The sequence below is a fragment of the Bipolaris maydis genome, assembly GCF_028858645.1.
Source record: "Bipolaris maydis strain C4 unplaced genomic scaffold PSV08scaffold_2, whole genome shotgun sequence".
In the NCBI taxonomy this organism is placed as follows: domain Eukaryota; kingdom Fungi; phylum Ascomycota; class Dothideomycetes; order Pleosporales; family Pleosporaceae; genus Bipolaris; species Bipolaris maydis.
Window position 1 is genome coordinate 1,822,189 of NW_027093858.1, and position 24,080 is coordinate 1,846,268.

Sequence of the window (24,080 nt, forward strand, 5' to 3'; positions counted from 1 at the left end):
AATACAAATATCGGGTTGTGGTTTGCTCAACGAATAGTCAATTGCATCCCTCGCCACTGTCCCCAAAGTGCCTTGTTCCTCACTGCCGGCAAGATGGTCGCTCGCAATCGCAGTCAGCGCAAGCTGAACACTTTCACCACGCTGTTCTTTGCTGCAACAGCTATGTCATCGGCAATTCGCACACCATCGTTTGGCAAATCAACATATCCTCGTATGACATCACGGTCTACCGAGATGGACTCTGCACCATATCGAGACTCAAGCCTTTCAGTTGATGAACGAGTCGACGATCTTGTCAAACGGATGACTATTGAGGAGAAAGCAGGCCAGCTTTTCCACAACATCATCAACCAAGGTCCGAACGGAACCCTCCTCAACACCACGACGGAGGCTGTAGCGGGCAAGCTCATGACCCACTTCAACCTCCACGGGCCGATTGCGGATGTACGCGCCACTGTGCAATGGTACAACAACCTGCAGCAATTGGCGCTAGACACAAGACTAGGCATTCCAGTCACAATCTCCTCAGATCCGCGTCATGCATTCACCAGCGCCGAAGGCAGTCAGATTGCAGCAACCAAGTTCTCACAATGGCCCCAGACGCTTGGTCTAGCCGCAATCAGAGATGCTGAGCTTATCCGCACTTTTGCTGATATTGCTCGACAAGAGTACAATGCTGTTGGCATCCGGTCTGCCCTACACCCTCAAATCGATGTCGCCACTGAGCCCCGCTGGGCCCGTATTGGTGGCACTATGGGCGAGAATGCCACTCTGACTGCTGAACTGACTGTTGCATACATTGAGGGATTCACTGGTCCTGACGGTTTTGGATACGACTCGGTCACGACAGTCTCGAAGCATTTCCCAGGCAGTGGTCCAGTTGAGGGTGGCGAGGACAGTCACTTCACCTATGGCAAGAATGCCACATACCCCGGCAAAAACTTTGAACACCATCTTATCCCATTCAAGGCCGCTATTGCTGCGGGAACACGACAGATGATGCCTTACTATTCTCGCCCAATGGGAACCAAGTACGAGGAGGTCGCTGCTGGTATGAACAAGGGAATCGTCACTGATCTTCTGCGCGGCGAGCTCGGCTTCGACGGCATCGTGGTCAGCGACTGGGGTCTCGTCACTGACTCGATAATCGCGGGCCAAGACATGCCCGCCCGAGCCTGGGGAGCTGAGAACCTCACCGAGCTCCAACGCACTGAGAAGATCCTCAATGCAGGAACCGATCAACTGGGCGGCGAGGACCGCACCGACCTCATCCTCGAGCTCGTAGAGAAGGGCATCATCAGCGAATCCCGCATCGACGCCTCCATCCGCCGTCTCCTCCGCGAAAAGTTCCTCCTCGGCCTCTTCGACGAAAAACGCTTCCTCGATGCCGACGCCGCCGTCGACGTCGTCGGCAAAGAGGAATGGCGCGCCATCGGCTTCGAAGCCCAAAAGCGCTCCTTCACCCTCCTCACAAACAAAGACTCCTTCCTCCCCCTCTCCCCCTCCGAATGCGAAAAGGCCAAGTTCTACGTCGAGGGCATCAACAGCACGTTCTTTACCTCGCGCAACTTTGAAGTCGTAGCTACGCCCGAAGAGGCAGACTATGCATTCCTGCGCCTCGTAGCGCCGTACGAGCCGCGTCCCGGCGGTTTCGAGGCCAACTACCACTCCGGCTCGCTTGAATACAACGCTACGGAAAAAGCCCGCCAGGCAGCTATTTACGCTGCCGTGCCTACCGTCGTCGACGTCTTCCTCGACCGTCCCGGTGCGTTCCCCGAGATCGCTGAGCAAGCGTCAGCCCTCATGGTCAACTATGGCGCTAGCGAAGATGCATTCCTGGATGTTGTGTTTGGTGTTGATGGCAGTGGCCCGGAGGGTCAGCTGCCGTTTGATCTGCCTAGGAGCGACGAGGCGGCTAGTGCGCAGAAGGAGGATGTGCCGTTTGATACTTTGGACCCATACTTTAGGTTCGGATATGGGTTGAGGTATGAGTAATTATATGGATGATGTAGGATTAGAAAAGGAGGATTATGAGTAATGCTATTTAAGAATATGATAATGAATATTTTTACCTCAATTCAAGTTTGCGCGATATGATGAATGTGAGGAGTATTAACATGGACTTTTTTTTGTTGAAAGGGGCGATCGAAGGGGGGCTACTTTGGTGTTCTGATAGCCTAGCTTTCAGGTTGCGCGTAGAGCATAGCTAAGCAGGATACATGTAGACTAGATAGCTGGGCGATGGCAAAAATGATTCCTTCAGGGTGCCTGAATAATAGTGGCAGCCTGGAAGGGAGTCAGCTGATTGGATAGTAGAAGAACTCATCTGATTAGCTGGGGTTTCCGAACATCACATGCAATACGATTCTATCCTTGCTCTGCTCTGCAGCGCCCCCGAACTACTCCAGAAATGATAGCCGTGAGGCTGCTAGCTTGTATACTGCAGATTCAAGGTTCAGTAGAAGCACGTGCAGCATGAGAGGAGGGGGAAGAGACGGTGAAGTCGGCGCGATCAACATAAGCTGAAGGGAATATCCTACTATATGCTGTGACGACAAAGTGCATGTTGAGTATGATGTAAAGAAGGTATGATGTAAAGAGCAGATACACAACAGGGTCACTAGCTAGCGGACCGACTCAAAAGTTCACGCACACCGCTCCGGTGATGACCGCGCCACAGTGGCTGGAGGTCAGGATACTTACCTCTGGTGGGCACGAGAACGGGGAGCTCCGGTGTTGTGGCGGTGCAGTGCCTCCTAGTGTAGTAGAGTACTAGTTAACTAGTTACAGTGGACTGTAGTATGTAATCGCCTTAGGCACCCCCCACACCACACCTAGATAGATCATCTTCCACGACACCACTGCAACCACACCACGTATGAGTCTAGTATATGCGCGCCCCATCAGCCTATTCTCCGGAAGACCCTGATCTTCCCCTTGATGCTGCGCGACATGCGGGGGGAACGGGCCCATTTCATCACAGAGCCAGTCGACAGTCGTGGAGGGCTGAGGCTTGTGTGTGGTGGGCCGCCTAGGCGCACTACCCATGCACGATGATCGCAGCCTACATGAACACAGCCTGGTCGGACGTCCAACCCACCCACGCGAAGCTTCGAAATGCGTCCAAGGGCCCGCAAAATTTCTCAATGCGACGCTGCCTATTGCCAGCTTGGGAATTTCCGCCCAGATGACGCCATGGTGTCTTGTGAGATTGACCTGAGCTCACTGCTGCCACACTGCCCTACTCCCGTGGTTTAAGTGTCAGATGCTCGCCGCCGCCTGCGCTATCTTTTAACTCCACCACCCCAGCACAACCACCACCTCGACTCTTCACCATCAAACTATGGGACGCCGTGAGAGACAACCTTCGCCCCCTCCCCCTCCCCCCATGGGAGCCCCGCCATGTAAGAAGAAGTTTCCCGAGCATGATTTGTTAGCATGCTAACTTTGTGCAGCAGATTCCACTTACGTCTTCGACAACTACGAGAACGGCAAGCCAAAATGGGCGCCTGGCAAAGACCACCAGCGTGACTACCATGAGTACCGCGACAACCGGCGAGGAGATCATCGTCGTCCTCGTAGAAACAGATACGACGAAGATGAAGCGCCTCCACCTCCACCGCCACAAGCACAGGGTGCATATCCTCCACCCCCGCCGCCAGGACAAGGAGCACCGCCACCACCTAGAGGTACTTGGTCAAATTCACTTGTCCATCCTGACCTTTCAGCTGACAGTATTGTAGACGCACCTCGAGACTCTCGACCCCGCCATCATCGCAGACAGCCCTCATACTCGTCCGACTCCGATTCAGGCGGCCCACCCCCACCTCGCCGCAGCCACCGCCGCGACGAGCGCCCCCGCCACGCCCGCGAGGACACCTACGACTCGTACGACGAAAACTACCCTCGGCGTCGCCACCGCGAGTCCGGCCGCCGCGACCGCGACGGCTACAAATCCGAAGGCTACAAGTCCGAAGGCTACAAATCCGACCGCAGGCCCCGCGACCGCGACCCTTACTACTCCGACCGCGACCGCCGTGAGAAATCTCGTGGCGACAGGGATCGCAGACACCGCGATGACCACCACCGCTACGATGACGACCGCCGCTACGACGACATGTTCAACAGTCGCCCGGCCCGCCGTGACACGCGCTATGATGATAGGCCTCCACCGCGCGATCGACGCGGATACTATGATGACTATGAAGACCGCTATGGCGATCGCAGGAGGAGCACGAGGGACAGCAAGGCTAAGCCTGAGTGGCAGAAGCAGGCCCTCGGTATGTTTAAGGATTATGCGCTGCCGATTATTAAGAAGGAGGGCGCCAAGTATGTCCAGAAGCAGATGGCTAATGGGTTTGGAAAGCGTTGAAGCGAGCTGTTGTTTGACCTAACTTTATTAGTTGTACTCTTTTCTTTTCTTTCATACCAGTGATAGACCTTTTGTTGTTTGTGTATGCAAGCGGAATTGGAGGCGGATGACAGAGGTTTCTTTTTGGTTTCCTACTAGCTAGGCGTTTATGGGGGGCAACCATGCTGATGATATCCACTTTCTTTTTCTCTTCCTCTTTCCTTTCCAAGAAATTGTCTCTTTTTTTTAAAGGCTTTCGAAGGAGTGGGGTTTTTTTTTCTCTTCACATAGATTTCTCATATTTCGTGTATTAACTATTCGGTTTAGTTCCAGCTTCGGTTCCATTACGATTCTTTGTGTTTTTTTTTTTCCAAAAGACTGGCAATATGATCATCCAGATTCAAATATACACATTACTTCCTCTTCCGACACAGACATTCTAAGAATTACCACCCTTGTTCCCTTCCGCCGTACAGTTAACCTGACTCTGAATTCCCTCGACATTCGCACAAGTAAACAAGTTGGTCCCACTTGGACTCTCGACATTGATATTCTCAATGGAGATGTCACTGCAGACCTTTGGGCTGGAGCAGACGACGTAGCCAACGAGGGGATCGTACTTCTTGCTGGTTGTGCCCTTGAAGTTTTTAATGGTGATGTCGGAGATGGTGAGGTTGGAAGGGAACTACATTGTTATGTTAGCAACGGTGGGATTTGGGACTAAAGGGCGAAAAAAAAACGTACCTCATTGCACAGGGTCAAATTCTTCTGTCCATAACACTGCGTAATCTCAATCGCGTAGTCGACGTTGTTGACAATCATGCCGTCGTACACGACGTTTCGTACGGCGCCGCTGCCGCCTCCGCCTTGCAGGTCGCCGGAGAGCGCGGACGAGGCGCCAGGCCAGACCTTGATGCGTGCGCCGTCTGAGGCGTTGGACATGGAGATGTTGCGGACGAGGATGTTTTCGACAATGTCGACTTCGCCGGGGTACTGGCCTAGGGAGCCGACGCTGATGCCATGGCTGCCGTTGCAGACGAGGTTTTGCACGAGGATGTTTGTGCTGTTTGGCTTGAAGGAGACGCAGTCGTCGCCGTTGTTGATGTTGGAGTTTTGGATGACGATGTTGTTGGAGCGGTAGGTGTCCCAGCTACATTCCTTATAGTCAGTTTCTGACAAACTCGTGTTGAAGATTTTTTTTAAAAAAAAACTTACCCATCGGTGTTCTTGGCGGGATTCGTGCTCTTGCTGTCGCCGAAAATGTCAATGTTGGAGAAGACGACTTCGCTCGAGTTGGCGACGAAGGTGTACCACTGTGGGCTGTAGCGGAACTTGAGATCAGAGATCTTTGTATTTTTGGCGCCAATCAGGCCAAAGAGGATGGGTCGTAGGATGTAAATGTCTTTGGCGTAAAGATCGTACCAGGCTTGGCCGTTGCCGTCTAGGGTACCGCCACCGTAGACATTGATGTCCTCGCCTCCAAGCTGGAAGAAGGTGGTTGCATTCTGGTAAACCTGCTTGAAGGAATTGGCTTGCCAGTAATCCGTGTCGTTTGTGAACTGGATGGTTCCTTGGATGTCTGAGGGAGCCGTTAGTGGGGTCAGTTAGGCATTGCAGGGGTTGAACGAACCGAGGTCAATGCGGTTGAGGAACGTAAGATCCAAGGCAGTGCCAATGGTGAAGTGCTGGCCCTTGGGGAAAACAACCTGACCGCCATTGTTGCATCGCTTGACAGCGCTGAGGATATTTGCCGAGTCGTCCTTGCCACCACCGCGAGCCTTGAGCATACATTTCTTGTTTCGGGAACCCGGCACCCAGGGTGCCTTTCCCGAGAGAAACGGGAGAAACGGCTCGGGTGGGAAGTGTTTTGCGGCAACAGCCTTTGTTCCAAGCTCTTCAACTGGGTTCGATAATGCTATCGAAGCTTGTAGCAGGGCGCACGAAATGATGTCGGTAACACGCATGATTGCAGCCGTTCAGAAACCGCTGTAGTTGAGTATTGATGGTAGCGGCTGTCAGTCCAGTCTTGTTGACATGCCAGCGGGCTTGGTATTAATACCCCCCATGCAATATCCTCAAGCCGTTGGACCCGCGGCCTTGGCTCTGGTCTTTGCCCCCTAATCTCGACATTTAGGTTAGTAGGTTCGTGGGCGCGGAGGAATTGGTGATCCATCCACGGTAATCCCAGTCTCTCCTCACGGCCACAGTGGCTAGAAAGGCCCACTTCTGTGGCGCTAAGCTAAGAAAAGCTAAGCTTTCCCCATCACCCTAGCCACTTGGCCCAGCAGATTGGTGGGTTTTTTCCTAATGTCCCGTCCCATGACCGTCATTGAGATGCCGCCGCTGTGAGCATGAACGTGCGTTGGTTCTTCGGTGTAAGCGTCGTCCGAGTTGTCGAGAACGGTGAGATTCTTCAAGTATGTACTCTGAGTCAGCCGCCCAGGGCACCGCCCGTCCTATATGGCAAGGTCCACTGTTTTGGATTCTGACAACCTTATATCAACGTTGAGACACAATGTTACTGTTCTTGTTGGTGTTCACGAAGTCAAATTCTGTCCTATTTGGTAAGGTCTATTATCTGTCGAGCCTCTGTTGGGCCTAGAGGTTACCATCGCCGGACTATTACCATTGCGACCGACAACTGCAATTTGCTCGAGTCAGTACCGGTAGCTAAGTAAGAACAAGACGAAATAGACTTTGTGGGCCCAATTTGGAAATTTAGAATCGCCGGGGTAGTAAGAAAACTAGCTTAAATTTTCGTATGATCCCAACGCGAGTAATTCCCAGCGAGGAGTTATTTTGTGGTATGGCGGGTTCCTTACAGTCACTACTAGTTACGTTTAACTAAGAAAACGCGATCCATTTCTCTCTAGATAAACAAGGCCTGATCTAATACATCAACATCACATTACGCGACCATGTGAATACCACGAAGGACATCATCTTCCATATGCTATACCACCGCGACACCAAAGTCACCATCTCAAACCACATTTCCAACCTCCCTCATGCTCACGTAAACAATCCCCATCTCACATCAGCCTCGGATCTTCTCTCACTGGAAGAAGTTAAAGAAGAAGAAAAAAACTCACCCACTACAACTCACTCATCCCCGAGATATCACCAGTCTAATTTGCAAAAAACCGCAATATCGCACAATTTGTGTTGCGAAGCAATCATACCACGCAACACCAACATCACCACCCCCGAACAAAATAACCCAACCCCAAACCTTTTCACTTTCGCTTCAACACCCGTCTACACGCCCTTACATTCCCCGTCTGACCACCTAACCAAACAAATACCTTTCTTTTTGTTACAGGTATGACCTTGACTTCTCACCCGCTTCCGCGATAGTAGCGACTAGTTGTTATCCGTCTACTTTTTCGCGGGGGAAACGGGTGTGAAAGGGAACAGTGCGTTGTTGTACAGCCGTTTTTTATTTGTGGCACGCGTCGCTTGGGGATGAGGCGGACGATGGGCCGAGAGATCGGAGTCGTAGAGCGGAAAGATGAAGCACGGGTGGATTTATGATGTGGGGGTATGTGATTGTTTTTTGTTTTTGGCTGGGAGAGTGAAGGGGGTTTTATTAGATTATTGTTTGATTAGGGATGAGGATAGGAGAGGAGGTATTGGGAGGGATACTTGACGTGATGAGTGAACAAAAAAAATGTGGGATGGGTTATTGGTATGGACGGTGGACTTGAAGATGGAAGTGGGGTTTTGTGAAGGTGATGATGTTAAAGTGGGGGAAGAAGTGACAGGGCATTTGCAACGTCTAGTTTTAGAATGGACTCCATGCGTGTATCGTCATCGCTATAGATTACAAAAAAAAACGCTTACATGAAAACAATAAAACTATACTAGAAGACGCCTTTAGTGTGTGGTTGGCTAGATAACCATGGATGAAAACGGTTAATGAAGCTAGTCCGACAATGTGTCATCAAAAAGCAACAACTCTTTCTTGCTAAGTGGTGGAACTCGATCTCAGATGATGGATGGCAAGCGCCAATGAAAGCCTGGTAATCTATTCAATCAACAAAAATGTACAATTTATTCCAAGATGAAAACCCAAATGCTTGCTAAACCGAACAATCGAAACACGTTACAAGACGCAGTAGAAGAACATGAACTCGCCTCGACCAAGCCCATTCAATAACACTTAGCTTACACTCTGCATTCACACTCAGCCAGCATTTTCTCGGTAAACAAGTTGATCATCAAACATGCATGCTGGGCCCGTAGCAACGTCCTCCTGCCATACCGCATGGTCCAATGGCGTCCGCGGCTCATCGGCAGTCGGACTCGAGCTATTGGTGAAAATGCTATCTGACGAGCTCTGATGAAGCAGATACGCCGTGTCAGTAATAGGTATGCCCTGCGACATTGGGCTACCCATGTAAGATGACGCAGAGGAGAAGAGATTCATGTTGCAACCATCCGGTATAGGACTGTCTGGGAAATCGCTGTTCTGGGATGTGTAGCCAAAATCAGTTTCGCTTCCGGTGTATGGGGAAGGCGGAACCGAGGACGGGAAACCGTAGCGATGGTAAGAGGGGTCAAAGGCTGTGGGGACCGATCGCGACATGGGTTGAGCGCTGAGGTAGGCTTCGTGCATATGGGCAGATCGCTTCAACCGCGCGGCACGACGGGCTGCTTGACCACCCTTTGCGCCAGAAGCCTGACGTTGGGGCTGGGGCTGATGAGTGCGATTACTGCGCTTGTTGGGTTGCTTGCTACGGTATCGCGTTGTCGACTTGACGCCCTCGCGAATCGCTTGCTCAGTAAGGCGCCACATGAAGCCTCTCCGCGCCTCGTCGCCGGGCTGGTCGACTTTCTCGAATGCCTGTCACTCTGTCAGCCACTAGTCGACCAGACGACCGCAAGACAACATACGCCATTCATTGATAGATTATGCCTGATACTGTTCTGCCATCCTTTGGTTTCTGAGCTGCTGGCCCTGTCTGTGTTTTTTCTGAACCAATCGTAGATGTCACGCAATATCATGGTATGATTTGGCGCATTCAAAAGCGCACGGTAGATCAACTGCGCGTACGGCTGCTCCCTGTCGAATGTTCCAGCATCTCCGGCGTCAGGGTCCCGCACATGTCCGAGAGCTTTTTCATGATGGGCAGAGCCTTGTGCCGGGTCAGAATAAGGACTCTGGTAGTGATTGTAGTCTTCGAATTTGATGGGACAGGCGTATTGGGGATTATCATAGTCGTTGCTGAGCTGCATCAGCTGGCTTTCGATCTCATGATCTGATGGATCCATGGCATCATGATGCTTTGGCGGCTCAATGTGATAGGCGTTGGGCGGGAACGAGTCCGTGACGGAGACGTCGTGGGGCAGGCCACTGAAGTTGAAGGCATTGTAGGAACGCGGGCAAGTCGAGAGGGAGTACTGCGCAGGGCAGGTGAGCTTGTAGTTGGTTTCGTAAGACATGGCGTGCTGGGGGTAGTGGTAGCCATGGCCTGGGGCAGATGAAAAGCCATTGGCTGGCTGGTAGGCGTCCGCACTTTGCGTGGCGGGACTGAAGCCAAAGGCTGCTGGCACCGGACGGGGCATGCGTTGCTGCTCGTCAAAGTTCATTCTCGGCTGCGAGGAGGGGCAGGTGGTGAAGGAGGCAGATGGGTCGGCAGTGGCAGGCAGGGAGGGTGGGTGCCCAGGTAATGTAGCGGACGGCTGGGATGGCAGTGGGCTGTGAGGGTGGAAGGGAAGCGCGGCACACATGGGGCTCTCTGGCGGCGGGCCAGCATCGAGAGCACAGTGTGAGTCTGGAGCAGCAGGACAATGGGGTGACTGGGCATGTGGCATCGTTGTGTTGTCGTCCTTTTACCGGCCTGAACGGTGAGGGGCGGGCGTATCGAGACGGGGGACGGGGAAGAGAGTGCCAGCGCCGCGTGTGAAACCAGCAGAGTGGCGCAGAATGGACAGAGACGACAGTGAAAGGCAGTGCCGGGAAATGAAGCGAAGAGCCAGACATTTACATGCTCGCCCGGCCCGCAGCGAATCGTCTTTGATCAGCACCATGGTATTGTCATTGTCACCCGGATGCCTCCCTGGACGGGTTCCTGCTGCGCTGCGGGCTTGACGCTGCAGCGGCGGGCGACAAGGCAAACAAGAAGTGAGTGGTCATGGCAAAGGCAGAGAGCATTTTCACACACCACCACCATCATCACCACCACCACCACCACCACCATGCTTGGCACTGATGCAGATGCAGGGCTGGTATCACGGGAACCACAGCTGCCACTATGCCATCATTGCCTCCCGGGCCGAGACGGAGCCTGGACATGTCCATTGCACTGCTGCTTTTGACAGTCGGAATGACTACCTGTGCGACCGCCACAGCCAACGATTGTTTCGTCGGCACAGGGACGACGGGAGCCTGCATACCATCTAGACTATTTGCAACATGGGACCGTCCGAGCCCCGGGCCTGGTCTGAGCCCAGATCCCCCCATCTTCGATCTTGCTGCCCGCTCCCAGATGCTGCCCATGGTCATCCTCCCCCGTCCATGAAATATCGTCCATGCCAGTGCCCATCATTGTCATTGGCAAGCGACCACAACGAGTGCCCGCCAAGTAGCAAGCGCTTGCCCACCCCAGACCGGCTGTGCATGGAATGTGCAAGCACATCGACAGCAGCTTGTCAGTGCCATATATGCGCAAGGCATAGGGATGCTACCAGGTAGCCTGCGCCTGCAAAGAGGCTGCCGCGAGCAGCCCTTTGGGGACAGTCTCCACTGCAGACTGTAACACAACCCTCCAAGCCTTGATTTCCGGTGAAGCTGCTTCAGACTCCCTGTTGGGCCTCATCGAGAAGCAGCGTTTGTCGTCATTGGCCAGTCATCATGGCAAGGCCGTCACCGCTTAGGTACCTACATACACCGCCAGCGGTTCCTGCTATCAAGGTGCTGCGTTGGTCACCGCCAGCACACGGCGTCACAGGCAGTGCCGTAGTTGGGACATGTCTGGCATCCATGCCATGCTGGCCATGACATAGTACCTATCATTGCGCGAGACCTTGTGCAATGCCTGCCCTGCACCCCGTTCCATTGTCGGCAGACCATGTAAGAGAAAGAGCCAGCTGCTCCTGGGTCGACTGCACAGCCTTTGTGTCCAAAAACGGAGACTACGGCTACTTTCGATAGTATATCTGCCACATGTTAGCCGTGACACCATCGTCATTAGACTTGTTGGCCTACCTTCTTGAACTGGAAATGGAGCTGCAGAATACCCTATTGTACATCAGCAGCGTATTGACTAAAGTCATAGCTGTTGAGCCTACCTTGTCAAAGCTACTCTTGAACCCGCGTTCTCTCTTCGCGCTATAGTCCCACTCCTTGTCGACAATCCTAAACGCAATGTCTTCATAGGGCGGGCCGGCAATGAAGCGTATCAGGCACGTGTCGTCCTCACCAGCAGGTGCAAATGACTGTCCCTTTTTGCGGCCATGCTCGCGCTCAATCTTGTATGTGGGTGCTTTGCTCTTGTCAATGAGTTCAGGGTAGAAGATGTTGAACTTGTAGCCTTGTACCACCTTGGGTGGCGGATTGTCGTGGTCATAATGCGTCTGGTTGTACTTGTTCCATTCGTAGCCCATCTGGACGCGATTGAAGTAGCGGGGCTTCCTAGGCTTGTAGCTCCCGTCCGACTGGGAACAGGCAGTGGTAACTTCTTCTTCAGCATTGAAAACCTCCTCGCCCTCTTCAACTCCTCGCGCTACTTCTCGCTCATACAGCGCCATGGTCGCCTTGGAGTAGTCTTCTTTGTCCACGGGCGCAAACCGTGAGGCACTCGTCGTCACAGCCTGGCTCGTCGTAGGCTGGCTGCTGGCCACAGCCTTGTCGCTCGTTTTGGTCCGGCTGGGGACGTAGCCGACCTTCTGGATCTTGCGCCGCTCAGCCGTCACGTGCTCGAGGAACGACTTTTCCTCGACCTGCGGCAGGGCCTTGTCTTCGGCACGCAGCTTCAGCATGGGCTCTGGATCCATGGCTGCGTCGTATGCAACTGTTGTAGGCTGCACCTCAGCTGCCTCGTCATTGCCCTTGAGCATGGAATATATGTTGGCTTGTACAGATGCAGCCGCTTCGGCCTGCTGCTTGCGCAATGTCTGCAGTCGCTCCTTGACAATCTCCTGCGACACGCGCCGCAGCTTTGCCTTGGCTTTCCACACGCGCAGACTACGCAACAGCTGTTCCCAATAGTCATAATCGATGGGCTCGTCTGAGTCCAGCTTCCGCTTAACCTGCACTTCGAGAGCCTCGAGCTGTTCGTATGACTTTGGTGAGAGCAGCTGGTCAATGTCGGCAGCTACAGAGCTGGTGCCTCGTGCCTCGGATTTTGTTGTCCTGGACTTGCGCCGAATATCTTTGCAGATGACTTTGAGTGACTGGTTTGGTCAGCCATGTTAAGACGGTGTACAAGACAAATACTCACATTCCAATATTCGCGATTACTCTTGCTTGTCTCTAGTGTGAGGTAGTTCTCAATCTCCTTCTCCAGCTCTGCAAGATCCTCGTTGCCCAAGCCCTCGAGCACACCCTCGGGATCCACAATATCCAACTCGTGATCCTCCACTTCTTCATCCAGTATCGATTTCTCAGCAGGGTCGATGAAGCGCAGCGTGACGGCCAGCCAATCAATGGGCTTTGCGCGTCCGCCTCTGACGCGTAAAGCTGCCTTCTTCTTGGCCTGTTGAAGCACGAAACGATCCTCGTCTGCTACCCAGGCCTCTTCTGCCGCGTTGGTCGAGCGTTTGGAGGCATTGTCGTAGGATCGCGACTCGGCGGAGCGCTTTGCCGGAATCGATGATGCTGGTCCATTGCCTTGGGAGCGGCGACTGCTATCATTTCGCCATGGGGGTTCACGCGACGACATGTTGTATGTGTAGTTAGGTGATAGTTTCAGTGTCTGTGAGATTTGGCTGTCACAGTGCGAATGTTTAGGTAAAGACATCGATCGCGAAATCTTTGGCCGAGGCTGGTGACGTACGGACCTCCTTCCGCACCCACAGGGATCTGTTCCGCTTTTAGCAACATTGCTTGGCGCTGCTGCCTCTCACCACCACGTGATGCTCTTTCCTGGAGCTCCATGGTCCTTGTCTGCCTGTCTCTAGACATTTCAGCCATTGAATGTGGGTATGACTGCTGCATCTCGTTTCTCATTCTACTATCATGTCTTGCTGGCGCGTTCTGAGACTCTGCGAGCAACCAGATAACCAACATGTACCCCAGCTACTTGTCAAGCCCGTCTTCTCCCCGGATTCGTACATTGTGCATCTTTCAGATTTGAGTAATGTGTGGTCTGAAGAGCTGAGTTTGGATGATATCGTGGACCGAGCTTCGCAGGAGCAATCGCCAATTGAAGTAAGCAAACAGGACACGGCGCAGCTTGGTGTCCTTCTAGAAAACATCGCAAAGCCTCTGAGCAATGCCGACGACGCACTCTGCCGTATAACTCGCAATGGACAAGACGGTATCATCCTGCATGCAGCCATTACCCTTCCAGAGCCGCTCGGCCGCTTGTCATGGAAGTTTCAGCTGCAGAAGCGTACATCTACAGTCCTTAAGAACGAGCTCATTCTCCCGCTGCTTGTATCTTCACACATTCAGAATGAACGAATCGTTAGTCTCATAAAAACAATCACTAGCAAAGACAAGGCAATCAATCGGCTGCTAGATCAATTTGAGTCCAGTAACCTGGACTTGGCTGCCGCTTTCCCGGGTGCGGGTAGCATGAAGACGGGAAGACGGATGATCAAACGTGAGCAAGCCGCAAAGCACGTTCCCGCTTTGAAGCCATTTTACGAGACAGTGTGGAGGAAAGAGACTGGACAGTTAGAAGACTTGGAACTAACTTCGTTGGGCTTGTTCCAGGAAGCGCTGGCTCAGAGCACCTCTATTGTGCCACAACAGCTAAAGTCGGACAACTTGGAAGCCTCCTGGTGGACATCAGTGCCGACACATTTGACTTTATCGAAGGCTCCAGCGAACAGCAAGACAAGGAAGTCCGGGGTGCTTCCCAACCGAAGGGATGCTTCAGAGTCAAGCGAAGAGGAGACAGAAGACGAGTTTGATACTCATGAGCATTTCAAAGTAAGCGGAAGACGCACAATCATTGAGTAGCATTACTAACGTATGTGTCGACCCGTAACCTTCCTGCAAAGTCCATAAATGACACGGTAGCACCAGGACAGAAATCTCCTCTACATGGACACGATGAGGATGAGAGCGATAGCACTGAAGAAGAGCTCGACCTTGATACACCAGCAATAAGCTGCAATCCAACTCAGGTCCAAGACTCCTTGCAATCTCAACATCGAAAACCGTCCTTATATGAACGTCTCTCCTCCCCTCCAACAATTGCTTCACCGGCGAAGAAGGCAAATGACGATAGCTTTCGCACAGGAGGGGAGCCACAGGGAACATTGCCCTCATCCTCACCATCACCATTTATTCCAGATGAAGAGGCCGGGTCTGATGATGTTTTGACCACGAGAGAGGCAGCTCCTCCATCCCCCAAGCAAGCAGACATTGCCTCTACACCAAAGAAATCCAGAAAGCCATTTAGGATTGGTGGTAAAGGAAGAGCTGCCGAGGATGGCGCTTCGCAGCGTGCCGCTACAACTTCCCCGAGTAAAGTTCGCACAAGGGCTACGCAATCGCCTACTGCAGAGCCACCATCATCACCACTACCGCATAGTGTAACTAGAGAAATGACACCGGCCGAGGATGAAGTTGAGGAAACACCAGAAGAGAAGGCAGAACGGCGGCGTGCTGAACTCAAGCGAAGGAATGAGGAGGCAGCTAAAAAGCAGGCACAGCAAAAGAAAAAGAAGAGGTTCTGAGCTACCGCATTTAGCTTGAGTTGAGCCATACGCCCAGCATTCAGCTCCTAAGTCAATGACTTTGCGCGTTAAGTTTGCTGGTTGAACTTGCCATTTTCTTAAACTTCCATTTGAGAAATCTTTTTCCCGTCTGTAGCAGTTCAGTTTGTTCTGAAAGTCTTGGTAAACTTACATCAAACTATCGTTTCACTCCTCACCCCCTGCACCTTCACTCACTGGTGCACATTCTTTACACGTGCGTTTGTTGGGCAATAAGCCCTTTCCAATCATGCATCACCGTCAAAACTGCGCTTGCTGCCTTGTCGGGTCTTCGTTGTTGCTTCTTTTTTTTGATAGTACTATCACCTTGGATCTTTCCTAAAGAGTGAAGCGAACAACGCCTACCCAGCAACATGTGTATCTACCATTACTGCTATTTTTCAGCTTGTCGACACGGTCAACTTACCAGAGTATCCTACTGCGACAACGCGACAACGCTTATACTGTACGTGTTTTCACTCATTTTTATTTCTCAAATTTGCTAATCTACTTGGTAAAAGCAATCCACAGCGCATCGCGGATGCAAGTATTAGCCGCGGAAAGCAACTCGCTTTATCTTCTTTACGTTGCTCAACATCAAAGATCAACAGAAATAGCTTGTCACGTATGGATAGTCCGCTACAGCACCAGTTGCAGAATACCAACACGATGTCATCCGCTACGCCATCAGAAGCTAGTCACTCTTCAGTTTCGCACAACATCGTCCAGAACCAAGATGAAAATACCAATAGCGAAACTGCTTTGGTTCTACAATCCGATCTTGTTAAAGAAGAACGTGTCAGGCATGAGCATGTACTTGATCATGCTTGCTCGCTTTTGGATAGCCAGGGTCCCGGCAATGTCCGTATTGGTGTTGCATTGAGTGCAGAATCCTCTCTACAAGTTAATACTGCAGAAAATGGTAAGAAATTTGTGCCTATCACTTTGTTCAAGTTGTACGTCGATTGTTCTAACGTCTTCCAAGTTTCATTTAACAATCTTCCCAGCCCAACCATAAGCTGCAATGTGGACTCTCCTCATGGGCGATTTCACGAGCACAGTCAACATCAGCCTGTCGTGCAAACGACTGAGCAGTCTGAACAAAGTCCCCGGAAACCAATTCCTGCTCATTGGCTTCCCAAAGCCGCCAGCCCAAAACTTGCAACTGCACAACGTGCGAAAGAACGAACATTGAAGAAAATCTCTGATAATGGCTCGCCGGGATATTCGAAGGGAATTCGTACAACGCGAAGCTCCGTGGACTTGGGTAGATCTCATGGCAGAGAGGGTACAACATATCTGACAAAAGAGGCTCTGGAAGCTGTTGAAGCCACAATGACGTCCCCTGGAAAGCATACAGGTTCTGTCAAATTTTCTAGTTCTGCTTCAAAGCCAGTGTGGAATAGCCCTACATCGCCGCTACGCAGTGTTGCACGCCAGCAATCCGGGTGCTCGCTCAAGATGTCACCCACAAAGTCATCGCACCATCCAAACAAGTCTATCGCAGCGGGTCAATCGCGAGTATCGAATACTGACACTGTATCCGCAACCAAGGCTTCGTTTTGTGCTACGGATGGCTCACCGGTAAGAATCCCTGCAAACAGGAGCTTGGCTTCCGTCAGCCACAAAGCATCCTGCTGGTGTAGGCACATCCATACTTGATGTGAATGCTAACCATAATGATCAGCATAAGCCTCGGAATGTCAATACAGCATCGGTCTCGCCGGTGAAACCCAAGAGTGAAAACCAACCAATCTCCAAGGCCAAGGTTTCTCTTCGTATGAATGTGCCGAATGCAAGTACCGACCACAACAAAGATTTTAGCGAACTGAGCCCAAAGGCTACAAAAGCTTCTGAAAGTAATGGTTCGATGGGTCCAGTTTCTAGCACATGCACATCTCGCATTCCTCGTGTCGGCACAACAAACAAGGACCAGAACTCATCCCGTATTTCCGCTCTGCGGCGAGCAAAGTCTGCAGTAGGGACCATGCGATCAAAAGCAAAGGTTCTCATAGACATTCCTGTGGTATCAAATGAAATGACTCTATCCAACACGCCCATGTCTAATACCTCACGTGGTCATTCGGATGAAAACACGCATCCAAATACTATCGACTCTCAGCATCGGGATCTTGACCTCGGAACGAAAAAAGAAGGATATTCCCGGCATATCGATTCTCAAGACCATAAGTCAGTGCACGCTCACTTCTACATGCCAAACAACCCGGCGGGCAACGATGAAATTGGTTTGTGTCAAGATGAGAGCCATCCTGAATCAAATCCAGTTGGAGTGTGTGGGTATTCAGGCTACGTCCCAAGCACTCCACCATTTTTGAAGGCTTCCCGCAGGGCCACAAGCAACTCTTATGAGAAGGTATCTCGAGATGGTGCGGACCCGACTCTTACGGATTCCGCAATATTTTACAGCCTCAGAAAAACAGATGATTTTGGTAGAAACCTCCTAGCCCCAGCACCAGTCGATTTCCTCTTGCTCTGATGGCTAATATTCTAAATAGACAATACTTTGATCGATACTGCCTCCAACAACGCAGCTTCTACTGCCTCTGAATATGCACATGTTGGTGAGAGTGCTGAGTCGACACATGCAACAAGCGAGGGTGGTCCATCCGAACCTGGGAATCAAGTCGAAAACGAACATCAAACACACACTAGTTTATGCTCGGACCTCCGACCGACTGCCACTGAATTTGTACCCAAAATGATGCTCACGTCTGGCTCGACTGAGCCTGCGACCGAGCCTGAAGCTCTAGCTTCGCTTCAAGATGTTGCTGGCCTACCAGACATGACGTTACTTGATAGACATGGTATACCATTTCTCTGGTACATGTACGGTATCCAGTTTGCCTATGAACAGGGTTTCAGGAACGGCCGGCCCAAGTCTCCCCGTAAGTTCAAGCCTAAAAAACAACGCGGTCCAGCATTGTCATCTAGCGATGCTCCGCATGCCATCTCTCATGACAGTCCTGCTATTATGATGACAAGACTGGATCCAGTGTCCACACCAGCAAAGCAGGAAGTGCCCTCCGCAGAGCTAGTGTTGCGTCCTACCGTACCTGCTCACGACCCCTGCCCTGTTTACAATCAAGAATTGATTCAGCCAAACTCCCACGACGACGGGCCAGTGCACAAAGCCTACGGTGCTGTGACACACCAGCCTTTTGCAAGGCAATTCGATAAGATCGCCGAGTATACCGATATCAGGAGCAACAACACTCCCCGCCACTACAACATTGACTTCACTAAGATACAAAACGCCGGTTTCCCCACGGGGCCACGCAGCATGCAGGATCACATGTATCACAAACCGTCTCGATACGACTATCGGAATCACCGTCGACTCGGAAACGGTCTGTATGGCGGTCGAGGCAACGCCGCTGGCATTCCTATAGGAGCTACCGCGCCGTTTCCCAGCCCTGTCCCTCCGCAAGGCCGCCCGGATCAGACGCACAACCACAGTGGGGGCGTGAGTGACTATACTGAGTGCTCGATTGGAACGGAGGCGTGTGGCATGGTCGATATCGTATCTGCGACTGAACTGATTGGTGGTCGGCCATGCAATGCGTGTGATCCTGGTCACTAGCTTGTCCTACGATTCTTGTGAATTCAGTATCGTTGAAGAAAGGCTATCAAGAATAGTAGCGGCAGAGGGAATTTCAGAAAGGGGAGACTGAAGAGAAGGAATTGTGTATTTGGTATGCCGCTGTATATGGTCTTTAATCGCTGTATGCATCAGAGTCACGTTTGTACCTTGACATGGATTAGGGAAGGAGAGCGATGGAGTTGGGTTGGTTTTAGTTTAGAGCGATGCATGATAATGAACGAGTGATATTTGATTTTCAGCATTTCACTCTTTTTGTGGCATCTTCTTGTGACAACGAGTATGATTGAAGAAAATGATAAAGTCACGAGGCCAATCAATACCGCAGAAGAGGCGAGCCGGCAAGTCGGCGAAAGACAGGGATGTCCATGTGGGGCTGACTAATCAGCTAGTGGGGCCTCTCTGAACAAAACCCGCGGTATCGCCGCCATCTCGTCTTCTTTTTCCATATAGAAAGTTGCACCCACGAAATTTGACCTCACTCTTTGCTCCTCCATAAGATTGAAGTTGACATAAGCTGGGGAGAACAAACTCTTTGCTCCCAAGAACTGCCTGCCCTTACCGCATGGGCTGACGGTCCCGTAGCTCCGAGACATCCTACGTACAATTAAAATTTTCGTCTTGAACCCTCGCTCTCTTTGCCGAGGAACAAATACCGACTCGTACAACCTAATACGGACGGCACGACGCGATGGATGCATAAACGCTCTCAAAGCGATAGCAAAGGTCGCTTTTGAGAGCGCGGCATAACATCATGGCTCGCAAGAAGAAGGCGATTGACCACATGGTCAATCGCATGAGCAAATTGCGTCTTGTCGATGAGCAGGCCGCTTTGGCTGCGCCACCCAAACAGCCGGAGCGCAGCAAAGGCTCGGGCAGTAAGGACGAGGAAGAGGACGAATACCAGCCTTTCCGTTTCTTCGATCTCCCCTACGAGCTGCGATTGCGCGTGTACGAGGAACTCCTCATCTTCCCCAAGACCATCGACCTCGACCCATCCAACTACTGCACCGTCGCCCCCGCCCTCCGCCTCTTCCTTGCAAGCCAGCGCATGCACGACGAAGCAGCCCGCGTCTTCTACGGCCGCAACACCTTCCGCGTCTTCCCCATCCACGGCCGCTACATCAACCGCAAGCACCCGCTGCTTGTGTGGTTCCCCCGCAGATACCGCGTCCTCCTCACCCGCCTCGAGCTGCGTCTAGGCCCCGGCTTCACGAAACCGCCGAAATGCTGGGTCGTAGACAGCCGGCTCGGCCTCGCAGCCGTGAAAAAGGTATACCTGCTCAAGATCTTTGTAGAAATCGATCCTGCATCCGACGCGGTATTCGAGGGGTTCCGCGTTGGTAATAATTTTTACACGGAATACTGTGTGGGCTTGCTGAGAGGCTTGCTCGCGCAGGTGCCGTCGATCAATGATGTCGAGTTTGATGCGTATCCCAGTGTGTCCAAGTCGAGTCCGCTGTTGGCTGGCTTGATTGAGGAGACAAGGCTGAATCAGAAGCATATTGCTTGGGGCCCTGAAAGGGGCTGGGATAAGATTGTTGAGGTTGATCTGGCGAATGTGCTGCAGAAGATGGGGCTTTAGTTGTTGCCTCTTTGTTTCTCAACCACATTTGTCTTTGCAAAGTACAGCGCTTATGAATTTTTATATGTAGATATGTAGCTTACGAATTACTCAATGACCATACAAATCTTCTTCTTCCATTTCCTTGTTCGACATACCTCGCATCCACTCGAATGACTGCTATTTCCCAACTGAGATATCACATCCACTTCTCTCACCTCGGACTCGCCTTAGCCAACCACGCCTTCAACCCCTCCGCATGCCTTTTCGGCAACCCCTCCCACCTCGCCTCATCATACGTCCCCTCAATCCCCTTCACCAGATTCTGCGCCTTCCTCAACACCACCCTCTTCGCCCCAGCCCACGGCGTCTTGTCCACAAACGCATCCGCCTCGCCCACCATCTCCATCCTCTTATCCCTAACCTCCTTGCCATCCTGCTCCTCGGCCTCACACAACCGACACTGGCACCGGAACCCCCACGTCTTGTGCAAAAACGCCTGTCTCGCCTCGTAATCCAGGGAATCGTGGTACGGGAAGAATATTTCCTCGCCGGCTTTGATAGGTGCCGTGGCGCGGATAACGATGAAGTCGCCGATGAATTCCTTCTCCGTGTTGGCGAGACACGAGTGATTAATGTACGCGGCGTGTTTCCATAGCCCGGTGCTCGCACTGCGCGCGGATTCGTCGCCGAACTGCGCACCGGGGCTGAAGGCGTTGCGGGACATGATGTCGTGGACGCGGAAGACGTCTACGACTGGGCCATCCGCTGTTTCGAACACATTGGCGGTAGAGGCGTCACCTTGGTAGTCGCCGTAGAGCTGCATCAGGTGCGCTGTTTGCGAGGGCTGGTTTAGGCATTTTTGTACGAGCGATTTGGAGAGGCCGACGGGAGAGACGCGGATCAGGTCGTCGCGGACGTCGTAGGTCATTGCGACAAGGGCGTCGGGTTCGTGGGCCCAGACGACGCTGAAGGCTTTTTCGCAGAGCACGAGTGCGCCGGGGGCGAGGTCGCGGGCGGCGTAGAGGCCGCGGCCTTTGCCTGGGCTATCTTTGACGACGGTGTTTTTGATAAAGTTGGCGGCGTCGACACGGGATCGGGCTTTGGAGATGGTAGTTCGCAGTTTCATGAGGTCGTAGGATCCTGTTTCTTCTTCGCGGAGACGGGCTTCAATCTTTTTCAATTGGAGCTTTGCGTCTCTGTCTTCGGGTGTGAGCTTTTGTTGCTCCTGGAAGAATTCCTTTGCTTCTTGCCATCGGCTTTGGCTGTACGCGGCTGATCCAGCGCGGAAGTAGGCTTTGCTGTCGAGCTCTTTGGACTTTTGGTCGTCTTTGCCAGTCAGTGAGGCGCGGGCATCCGTCTTGACTTCGTCCAATTGACCCAGAAGCAGGTTTACATAGGCGCGGTTGCGGTAGATATCTTTCGCTAGATCCGGGTTGGATTTTGTTACAATGTCCTGGTTCGCAATTGCTAGGCCGGCCGAGTACTTCTCGTGGGCTAGGGGAAGGTCCTGTTCCTTGAGCGCAGTATTACCCTGTGTTTTGAATCTAGTAGCTGCCTTTTCGGCCTTTTCGGCCTCCTCAAACTTCTTCGGATTTACAACGTCTTCGTGGCAAACAACTAGATCAGAAGGGTGGTCGATCCGAAGCGTTGGCTCACCCTGATCCGTAAGGGTAAAATATGGCTCCTTGATAATAAACTGTTTGGTTGATTCCAGGATATCTTCTCCATATCTTGATTTGTGGAGTAAAATCTCTAACCGCTCTGCGTCAGTGCCTGCTTCATTCTGCACCATAGTCCAGGATCTGGCTACCAGCGTGACTACTGGACTGTGTCGCTTGACGACGAGCTTGCGGCCTCGGTGGTGTGTTTCCATCTTCAGATCAGCCATCTCCATTGGCTCTAGTTCGGATAATGGTTTCGTGCATGGGGGATACGGCTGTCCGACACCAATAGCTGGTATGGTATTTGCTGTTTTCCCTTGAGTTTCCATCATATCTGGATCGGGTGCGCCGCCCATATCTGCCATAAGAGCAGCACCAGTGGCTGCTTGGTGCGCAGCGGTTTTGTCTCTAGGTTCCTTTGCGTTGCCATGTTGCTCAGTGCACTTCTTTAGTCGATCCTTGACAGTGTTTTGAATGCGCTCCGCCTCTTTTTCCGTGAGATAAATGGTGTTGTCATCTTGGAGATTGCTCGCCATTTTGGAAGTATTCGATTGAAACTGGCTATCTCGGCCTGCCGCTAATGCGCAGTTGCTGTAATCTGCTTTATTTTCAAAATGCAGCGAGACGTCCTATGACGTTGTTTGAGATGAAAGAAGGAAAACAAGCGAATGTTTCTGAAGTGCAATGTCGCACTTGAGCTGATAGGAAAAACGGTGCACAAGTCTTGTTTAACGATTGTGTCAGTAGTACTTTAAACAGAAATATCTGACGCAATCAAATTTTGCTATTACTTACAAACCAAGATGAGGTGAATTTGGAGGGGCTGAGGTAGACGAATTTTGTTATCGATAAGTAAACGTGGGGCCGGAGGGCGATACCCTGCAGAAGTGGAAATAATGGTGGTCAATTCTCCATCAACAACACGTACCCTCATCATGCTGGTTTATTCGCATCATATTAGTGATTGCCTATTTCTTTACTTCCAAACACTCGAGCTTTCAGCCCCCGCCTTCTTTCCTTGTTGATACGTCTCACTCAAACTGTTATACAAACCCTTTACCCTCGTAATCTCTTTGAGCAATCTCTCCCCCTCGCTCTCGTCATTGATCTCACCCACCACATCCGCAAAGCTCTTCGCAGTAAAGAACTTGTTCTTCCGGTTGTACAACTGCCTCTGCTGAACCTGCTCTTCACTCTCCCCTTCTCCCTTGACCCTAAACACTTCCTGTAGAATGTCGATGTCGTACGGAATCCCAAATAGATCTCGACTGTCTTCGTACGTGAAAAGGTAGTAAAACTCGTTAAAGCCGGCCCAAGTAATGCCGCTCAAGCATAATGAGCAGGGCTCATGTGTGGCGAGGAAGATGCAGTCGTTTGCTGGATGAGGGCGCGTTGCTGGGTCTGGAAAGTCGATCATGCAGAATTGCTGGATGCAGTTGATTTCACCGTGGAGGAGTGGGGAGACGCGCTCATTGTTTGTGGCAAGAGTGTAGGGTGTGAGATCTTTGCGAGATAGGATAGCCGCACCGAAGAGCTTGGAACCGCTTGAGACTCCTTGTTGTGTAAGGGGAATAATGCTTTCCTCGATTGTAGATAGGAGTTTAGAGACAAGTTTCTCTGGTGCTGGGCTTGTTGTCTTGATATTGGCTGACATGGCGACTTGAATACAAGAAAATGTTGGCTGATTTTCAAATTGGAAGATTGAGGATGCCCGATTTTGATTGCGATTTTCACTTGCTTTTATCAATCAAGAACATAAAGATCGTGATACTTGGTTTGTCGGCCGGAGTCTACCGCAACAAGGCTTGAAGCGGGGCCTTCCGATGACTTGATAGCGGGGCATTGCTTTTGCACATACGTAAAAATCGAAATCCTCAATTCATGTTATGTGGAAGCTTTGAGAAACTAGCAGGACTTATTTATGGACAGCTACACCCAAACAGGATGAGGTCCAATTCTCTTCCAATTATTGTGCGCCAGATACTAACGAAATCCAGTGTGTTGATGCAG

The 24,080-nt window shown here is 51.7% G+C and overlaps 10 protein-coding genes across 10 annotated transcripts; 5 read left to right on the plus strand and 5 right to left on the minus strand.

Moving 5' to 3' along the window:
- Positions 1-93: 93 nt before the first annotated feature.
- Positions 94-1,995, plus strand: PSV08DRAFT_215918 (glycoside hydrolase; the record flags this gene model as incomplete). The annotated part of the gene is made up of 1 exon (XM_014228968.1): positions 94-1,995. One exon carries the CDS (start codon positions 94-96, stop codon positions 1,993-1,995), a length of 1,902 nt encoding a protein of 633 aa, XP_014084443.1.
- A 1,393-nt stretch (positions 1,996-3,388) lies between these two features.
- Positions 3,389-4,372, plus strand: PSV08DRAFT_347505 (uncharacterized protein; the record flags this gene model as incomplete). Its single annotated transcript, XM_014228967.1, has 3 exons — positions 3,389-3,404; positions 3,456-3,689; positions 3,744-4,372. 3 exons carry the CDS (start codon positions 3,389-3,391, stop codon positions 4,370-4,372), a joined length of 879 nt encoding a protein of 292 aa, XP_014084442.1.
- A 220-nt stretch (positions 4,373-4,592) lies between these two features.
- Positions 4,593-6,356, minus strand: PSV08DRAFT_384342 (glycoside hydrolase). The gene is made up of 4 exons (XM_014228966.2): positions 5,982-6,356; positions 5,567-5,930; positions 5,096-5,501; positions 4,593-5,036 (listed from the first exon to the last, which is right to left on the minus strand). Exons 1-4 carry the CDS (start codon positions 6,313-6,315, stop codon positions 4,791-4,793), a joined length of 1,350 nt encoding a protein of 449 aa, XP_014084441.1. The 5' UTR covers positions 6,316-6,356; the 3' UTR covers positions 4,593-4,790.
- A 1,984-nt stretch (positions 6,357-8,340) lies between these two features.
- On the minus strand, positions 8,341-10,168 carry PSV08DRAFT_398965 (uncharacterized protein; the record flags this gene model as incomplete). Its single annotated transcript, XM_014228965.2, has 2 exons — positions 8,341-9,197; positions 9,248-10,168. 2 exons carry the CDS (start codon positions 10,166-10,168, stop codon positions 8,538-8,540), a joined length of 1,581 nt encoding a protein of 526 aa, XP_014084440.2. The 3' UTR covers positions 8,341-8,537.
- Positions 10,169-11,494: 1,326 nt separating this feature from the next.
- PSV08DRAFT_347508 (mid region of cactin-domain-containing protein) lies at positions 11,495-13,236 on the minus strand (the record flags this gene model as incomplete). The annotated part of the gene is made up of 4 exons (XM_014228964.1): positions 11,495-11,512; positions 11,562-11,594; positions 11,645-12,748; positions 12,796-13,236. The coding sequence occupies 4 exons, from the start codon at positions 13,234-13,236 to the stop codon at positions 11,495-11,497; spliced, it is 1,596 nt and encodes a 531-aa protein (XP_014084439.1).
- Positions 13,237-13,532: 296 nt separating this feature from the next.
- On the plus strand, positions 13,533-15,400 carry PSV08DRAFT_359069 (XRCC4-like factor-domain-containing protein; the record flags this gene model as incomplete). Its single annotated transcript, XM_014228963.2, has 2 exons — positions 13,533-14,453; positions 14,525-15,400. The coding sequence occupies 2 exons, from the start codon at positions 13,533-13,535 to the stop codon at positions 15,203-15,205; spliced, it is 1,602 nt and encodes a 533-aa protein (XP_014084438.1). The 3' UTR covers positions 15,206-15,400.
- Positions 15,401-15,892: 492 nt separating this feature from the next.
- PSV08DRAFT_172145 (uncharacterized protein) lies at positions 15,893-18,824 on the plus strand (the record flags this gene model as incomplete). Its single annotated transcript, XM_014228962.1, has 3 exons — positions 15,893-16,807; positions 16,911-17,673; positions 17,740-18,824. The coding sequence occupies 3 exons, from the start codon at positions 15,893-15,895 to the stop codon at positions 18,822-18,824; spliced, it is 2,763 nt and encodes a 920-aa protein (XP_014084437.1).
- A 475-nt stretch (positions 18,825-19,299) lies between these two features.
- Positions 19,300-20,544, plus strand: PSV08DRAFT_266992 (uncharacterized protein). Its single transcript, XM_014228961.2, has one exon. It carries the CDS (start codon positions 19,597-19,599, stop codon positions 20,425-20,427), a length of 831 nt encoding a protein of 276 aa, XP_014084436.1. The 5' UTR covers positions 19,300-19,596; the 3' UTR covers positions 20,428-20,544.
- Positions 20,545-20,620: 76 nt separating this feature from the next.
- On the minus strand, positions 20,621-22,606 carry PSV08DRAFT_384348 (uncharacterized protein; the record flags this gene model as incomplete). The annotated part of the gene is made up of 1 exon (XM_014228960.1): positions 20,621-22,606. The coding sequence occupies one exon, from the start codon at positions 22,604-22,606 to the stop codon at positions 20,621-20,623; it is 1,986 nt and encodes a 661-aa protein (XP_014084435.1).
- A 209-nt stretch (positions 22,607-22,815) lies between these two features.
- PSV08DRAFT_267003 (cytidine deaminase-like protein) lies at positions 22,816-23,779 on the minus strand. The gene has a single exon (XM_014228959.1). The coding sequence runs from the start codon at positions 23,722-23,724 to the stop codon at positions 23,047-23,049; it is 678 nt and encodes a 225-aa protein (XP_014084434.1). The 5' UTR covers positions 23,725-23,779; the 3' UTR covers positions 22,816-23,046.
- Positions 23,780-24,080: the final 301 nt, after the last annotated feature.

What these genes read in the sequence shown, in the direction of transcription:
- PSV08DRAFT_384342 (XM_014228966.2), bottom strand. Translation starts at nt 6,315, where the DNA reads ATGCGTGTTACCGACATCATTTCGTGCGCCCTGCTACAAGCTTCGATA. An exon ending in CCTCAACCGCATTGACCTCG is followed by an intron (nt 5,931 to 5,981) that starts GTTCGTTCAACC and finishes CGGCTCCCTCAG; the next exon opens with ACATCCAAGGAACCATCCAG. An exon ending in CCCGCCAAGAACACCGATGG is followed by an intron (nt 5,502 to 5,566) that starts GTAAGTTTTTTT and finishes TAAGGAATGTAG; the next exon opens with CTGGGACACCTACCGCTCCA.
- PSV08DRAFT_267003 (XM_014228959.1), bottom strand. Translation starts at nt 23,724, where the DNA reads ATGTCAGCCAATATCAAGACAACAAGCCCAGCACCAGAGAAACTTGTC.
- PSV08DRAFT_266992 (XM_014228961.2), top strand. Translation starts at nt 19,597, where the DNA reads ATGGCTCGCAAGAAGAAGGCGATTGACCACATGGTCAATCGCATGAGC.